This window comes from Scyliorhinus canicula, chromosome 18, assembly GCF_902713615.1.
Source record: "Scyliorhinus canicula chromosome 18, sScyCan1.1, whole genome shotgun sequence".
Taxonomy (NCBI): Eukaryota; Metazoa; Chordata; class Chondrichthyes; order Carcharhiniformes; family Scyliorhinidae; genus Scyliorhinus; species Scyliorhinus canicula.
In genome coordinates this window covers 84683319-84689905 of record NC_052163.1, presented here as the reverse complement: position 1 = coordinate 84689905, position 6587 = coordinate 84683319, and the positions used below count along the sequence as shown (strand labels likewise).

Here is a 6587-nt window from a genome sequence, read left to right as displayed (position 1 = left end):
GTATAATTCACTGGACTGCTAAAATACAAACCTGAAGCAATGCTGATTCAAATCTCACCACATAAATGGTTGAATTTCAATTCTGAAATAAAACTCCATCCTGATAGTTAACAGCAAGGAGTTCCTTTTATGCACATTCACTCTCTGTGGAAGCATTGTCAGATTGTCAAAATGTGAACTGAGGGGGTTTATGGGTTGCGTCGGGATGGGAAACAGAAGTTGGGATCATTAACAAGTCCCAAATCCGTTGTCCCTGAGGAATGGTGGGCACAATTACACATCGGGATTTTCTAGATTCTCCTGGATGGAGCCAGATTCCGTGATATAATGGGCAGTGGGTAGGCTCTTGAAGGAGAAGCGAAAGGACCGATGAGGAGTCTTCCAGCTTGAGAGGTTTCAGGAGAGACTAAATAACAGCAGCTGTCCTATAATTACCTGAACAGGCGCCATAGTGTGGTGACTCAGGTATTTTCACAGTAACTTCATTGCCGTTTTAATGTGAGCCTACTTGTGACACTAATAAAGATTATTACTATGAAGAACTTTCTGTATCATGTTTCACATGGTTTCTCTTCTATTAGTATACGTGTTCTATCAGTGTATGAGAAAAGTATCATCCTCAGTTTGAGAACGTTTCATATGAGGAGAGTCAACTTCAAGGACTGCTGTCATTCTAGAAATGATGTGGAGATGCCAGTGTTGGACTGGGGTGAACACAGTAACAAGTCTCACAACACCAGGTTAAAGAGCTTTCCTGATTCACCTGATGAAGGAGCTGTGCTCTGAAACCTGTTTGACTTTAACCTGGTGTTGGAAGACTTCTTTCTGTGTCATTCTAGAATGCATTTCACTACCACCTTCACAAGGACAACTAGGAATGACCAATAAATACTGGCCTCTCCAGCGACGCCAACATCCTGTAAATGAATTAAAAATAAATTAAAAATTTAATTTTGCACCAGATTGTAATATAGCGGGAATATTTTGTTACTGGTGTTGTGAACGGCAATTCATCCTCTAGATTTGAACAGAAGAAGCAGGCAAAAGACAAAAGGGAAGTGGGAAATATCAGACAAGAAAGTATTTTATTTAAAATGTAATTCAGTCTCTAACTGAACTGAGGTGTCACGCCATCAATCTGAATCTCTGACTCTGATTGGGAGGGGTTTCAGACCCTTGCTCTGATTGGTGAGTGTGAATTCTCTAATTTGCATGGGGTTCCTTCCTGGTCTGAATGGCTCTATAACTGGGTTCAATGGGCAGCTGCTGCCACAGTCTGGTACAGATACACTCACTGAAGGAGGCAGCAAGCTCACTGGCAGCAATGATGCGGATGTTGTGTTTTTTCTGCTCTCTGGCGCTGTGGCTGGGCTGTAAGTACAAACACTGAACTCTGCTCCTTCCACAGCAGCATATGGAGGTCTTGGAATCACTTTTAAACAGTCAGTTTATAATGTTTAATCTCTGCTCTTTTACAGATGGACAGTCTCAGACTCTGACTCAGCCTCCAGACCTGACTGTGACACCGGGAAACACGGCCGCACTGGACTGTAACATTGGAACGGCTGATAGCTATGCTGTGAGCTGGTACAAGCAGACACCGGGATCAGCTCCTCAATGGATCCTCTACTATCATCATTCTAGCAGTGCCCCTACCTATGGTTCTGGGTTTAACAGCGATCGTTTCACATCGAAGGTCAACAGCGGCAACATCATTTACCAGTTAATCATAAAGAACGTGGAGGTGAATGATGCCGCCGTCTATTACTGTTACAAGTATTTTTCCTCAAGCAGTACTTATGTGTCACAATGACAGAAGGTAAAACAAAAACTGAAATCAGCAAATATAATGCAATGAATAACTTTTGTGTTTGGTAAAACATTCTAATATTTTACATTACATAAAATCACTTGAATTTTGTCCTTAATACAATATTTTTGAATTATTATCATTTAATTTTTGATAACATTCTGAATCTCACTGCCCAGTACTGGGTGTTGATGATATTTTACTATCAGTGTGTGGATGTTGCTGTGAGTTTATTCCTTATTGTTCCTCACCAGCAGGAACTCTGGGAATCCAGGAAGCCTGAATAATGCTGGAGTGGAGAATCTGAGCTTGTTTTCAGTCTGATTCCAGGATCCGGGGTAACTGTATGGACTGAACCCTAGAACATCACACTGTGTGTGTGTTTGGCCAAGGGACCAAACTCTTTGTCGCAGGTAAGTGACTGGAAACTCCCTCTTGAATAAACTTGCTGTGTGGATTTTGAAAATTAGAAATGAGTTAATAATTTAAAATTAGTTATTTGTTAGCACTTACTTGTTAAATGTCAATTTTAATAATTAAATCTTTAGTCTCCAGCTCCAGTTCTGTTAACCAGAAACACGGGTATAATGATTAGTTTTGCATCCTGAGCTTGTGTTGCCTCTGATTCTAACTGTTTATTAATATTTGTTTTCTACATTAGTTTTGTTTCTGATCATATTGCTCGGATTTTGCAAATTCATTTCTAAAATCATCTGAAATTGGTTATATTTTTAAAATACAATTGATGCAGATAGAATTTTGATCATTAGATGGTGCAGTTTAAATCTAAGGGAAGTTCATTGTATAATGCCTCTCATGGCCTGAAGTGTTTCTCTTTCTCTTACCTTTTGGAAGGGTGATTATTGTCTGTGCAGCAAAATGGAACAGGCAATGAACACAGAGCAAGATACTGCACACAATATGACCAATCATCAATTATTATTTTTAATGGAATTAATTGAAGGACTATTGACCAGGACACTGGGATAATAATATCATGGGACCTATTGCATCCACCTGTATGGGTTTATATTTACACAAGTCATTGATGTTGTCAGGGCAGATTGAAGAAGTGGTTATACAGGTACATGGGATCCTGGGCTTTAGAAATAGTGGCACAGAGAACAAAGGAAAGGACATTCTGAGGGTCTTTTATAAAACACTGATTTGGCCACAACTTGAACATTGTGTCCAATTCTGGGTAACACTCTTTGGGAAGGATGTGATGGCATTAGAAATGTTTATGAAACCACAGAATTCCTACAGTGCAGGAGGAGGCCATTCAGCCCATCAAGTCTGCACTGACCCTCTGAAAGAGCACTCTACCTAGGTCCACTCCCCCATTCTATCCCCGTAACCTAACCTGTACATCTCTGACACTAAGCAGCAATTTAGCATGGCCAATCCACCTAACCTGAACATCTTTGGACTGTGGGAGGAAACCCACACAGACATGGGGAGAATGAAAAAACTCCACACAGGCAGAACCCAGGTCCCTGGTGCTGTGAGACAGCAGTGCCAAACACTGTGCTACAGTGCCACCCGCTTTTGAAACATTTATGAAAACAGTTCCAGGGAAGAGAGATTTCAGTTTCATGGACAGATGGGGGTGATCTCCTTGAGGAAATTTGATGGAGGTACTAAAATCCATGGGGGGTCTGGATAGAGTAAAATGTGTTACCATAGGCAGATGGGTTTAGAATAAGAATGCACAGATATAAACTGTGGCATTGTGGACAGCACAATGGTTTCACAGCTCCAGGGTCCCAGGTTCGATTCCGGCTTGGGTCACTGTCTGTGCGGAGTCTGCACATCCTCCCCGTGTGTGCGTGGGTTTCCTCTGGGTGCTCCGGTTTCCTCCCACAGTCCAAAGATGTGCAGGTTAGGTGGATTGGCCATGATAAATTGCCCTTAGTGTCCAAAAATTGCCCTTAGTGTTGGGTGGGGTTACTGGGTTATGGGGATAGGGTGGAGGTGTTGACCTTGGGTAGGGTGCTCTTTCCAAGAGCCAGTGCAGGCTCGATGGGCTGAATGTCCTCCTTCAGCACTGTAAATTCTATGATCTATGACAAATGAACCAAAGGCCATATGAGGAATATCTTTATTTTACAGACGGCAAGTGTTGATGATTTGGAATGCAGTCTGAGATTGAACAGTGGCTTTAACATGGAATTGGATAATTATCCAAATATCCAAATGGAAAACCCTTGCAGGGTGATGGGGGAAGCTGGGACACTGGGACTAGCTGAATTGTCCTTATATGGACACGACAAACCAAATAGCTTCCGTCTCTGCTGTAAACATTTTCTGATTGTTCAATCAGCACGTGTTGAATTTTTAACCACTGCAACTTTCTATTTCCAGTCAGGTATTTGGATAGTGTCACCCTCATTCCGTCAGGCTTGTTTCAGTTGGAGCCTTGACACTTACTATCTATGGATCTCTAGACCACACACCTGGTGCCCTCACACGTTGGGCTGTCAAGAGTTTGAGATGCTTCTTCTACCCTTCCTGTGGCAGTAGGTGGCCATTAATGGAGGAGCATTAGTGATGGCTGGCTTGTAAAAGGGAAATGAAAGAGGCGCAGCTAGGAGGAGAGTGTGGGTCTATTCCCTGGGTCTGGTGCCACACTACACTGACAGTTTGTGTCTCACATGTCCATTAATGTGTGGTGTTTTAACACATTAAATGTGTTAGAACAAATCCCTGTAGATTTAGAGAGGCAGCGATCACTTGGGTTTTAGTGAGCACTGGGATCTGGAATCACTTCTCTCCCCAAACAGGGGCACGGGGTTCAAATGAAGCATTTCTGGTGATTCACTTGATATCATCCAACTCAACACAGACTGGGGATAGAACCTGGGAGAGAAAAACCCATATTGAGTGATGTTCTAATCCAGAGGGTAGTTTAACGCAGTTGGTTGTATGACTGGTCCATGGTGTTGTGCGATGCCAGCAGAGTGGGTTCAATTCTCATCATGGCTGAGGTTATCCATGAAGGCTCCACCTTCTCAACCTTGCCCCTCCGCCTGAGGTGTGGTGACCCACAGGTTAAATCACCACCTGTCAGCTCTCAACAAAGCAGATTATGGTCCTCGGGGGCTGTGGCGATTTTCATTTCAATCCCGGGTCACCAGGAGGATCCCAAAACAATTAATTTTACATCAAAATTAGTACTTCCTGTTCTCAAAGCTTTGACAATCGAAATAAAATCTTCTCACTAGATGAATTTCAGGACCCATTACAGGAAGCAATAACCTTTCACTGCAATTTCTTTCAAACTTGGAAATGATGCCAATGTTTCTCTGACGTTTTATACAAATATGTGTTCCCTGGTTCTGATTGCAGCTCGGCAACTCCCTGACCCTTCAGTGAAACTGCTCGGGCCTTCAGCCGATGAGATATCCACTAAAGGAGCCGGCACGTTAGTTTGCCTGGTCAGCAAACTGACCATGGGCCTTGCTGCGGTCAGCTGGACAGTCGATGGGAGCCCGACGAGCAGTGATGTACAAACCAGCGTGGCATCGCGGAACTCGGACAACAGCTTCAGTCTCAGCAGCTACCTGACAGTCCCTGGCACAGATTGGAGCAGTGGGAAGGTGTACTCCTGTACAGTTCAACAAGGAGCAGCTTCAAAAACAACCGCAACCGCCTCTCAATCCGGCTGTTAAATAGATGGAAGATTCACTTGTGTCTGCTGCCTGAATAGCTAGAATATGTCACTTTGTCTTCCACCACCATTATCCACCCTCTATCCCTGCTGCATTTCATGTTTCTCTTTGCTTTGTGTGATTCTGTTGTATCATTTGAGTTGTTTTGTACCTGGGGCAGGTTTTGCTCAGTTTCTCCCATTACAAAAGGCGACACCGGGGTTAAAGTGACCAGTTCCTTAGCTCCAATCAAATATTTCTGATCAAAATGTTTGCTCAGCAGCAGTGTTGGATTTAATAAACGTTTATTATCTGCTCCAGCCAGACAATGACTGTGACTGAGTGTAATTTCCAATAAAGAGAATCTGTGCAGGAAATATTGCCGTGTGTGTGTGTGATATTACCTTGAGCACTTCTGGAGCCCTGACTGATGAGAGCAGTATGTGGCTTCAGTGAGATATAGACAGGTAGATGATAAACCTTTAAAAGGGGAGATGATGGGGCGGCACGTGATGCAATGATTAACTCTGCAGCTAACAGCGTTGAGGACCTGGGTTCGAATCCTTGCCTTGGGTCACTGTCTGTGTGGAGTTTGCACATTCTCCCTGTCTCTGCATGGGGTTTGCCCCCACAACCCAAAGATCTGCAGTGTAGGTGGATTGGTCATGCTAAATTGCCCTTAATTGGAAAAAAATGATTGGGTACTCTGAATTTATTAGAAAAGAAATGGAGAGATGATGGGAGAACTAATGCTCAGATGTGCAAATGTAGAAGAATAAAGTTATTGAAATGTAGAAAGAATATTGGATCATAGTTTTTTCTATAGGGGAGTAGAGGTGAATAACAAAGTGATAATGCTGAACCCGTACAGATCATTGGCTAGGTCATAGTTAAAATATTGTGTGCAGTTTGGGGCACCTATTTTCTGAAGGAAAAGACCATGGAGATGGTACAGGAGATAGTCATTGAGATTATATCAGAAAGTTTGAGGCTTCAGTTATTAGGAGGGACTGGAGACATTGATATTTTTTTCATTAGAACAAAGAAAGTTCCTAAAATATCGAGTAGAAAGTGTTGGAAAGGGGGTCCTGTAGTGCAATGGGCAGTGTCCCTGTCTCTCTGTCAGA

At 42.9% G+C, this 6587-nt stretch overlaps 1 protein-coding gene across 1 annotated transcript; it reads left to right on the top strand.

Moving 5' to 3' along the window:
- The first annotated feature begins 1188 nt into the window (after window positions 1-1188).
- LOC119953412 (immunoglobulin lambda-1 light chain-like) lies at window positions 1189-5813 on the top strand. The gene is made up of 4 exons (XM_038777668.1): window positions 1189-1373; window positions 1479-1800; window positions 2189-2223; window positions 5159-5813. Exons 1-4 carry the CDS (start codon window positions 1256-1258, stop codon window positions 5479-5481), a joined length of 798 nt encoding a protein of 265 aa, XP_038633596.1. The 5' UTR covers window positions 1189-1255; the 3' UTR covers window positions 5482-5813.
- Window positions 5814-6587: the final 774 nt, after the last annotated feature.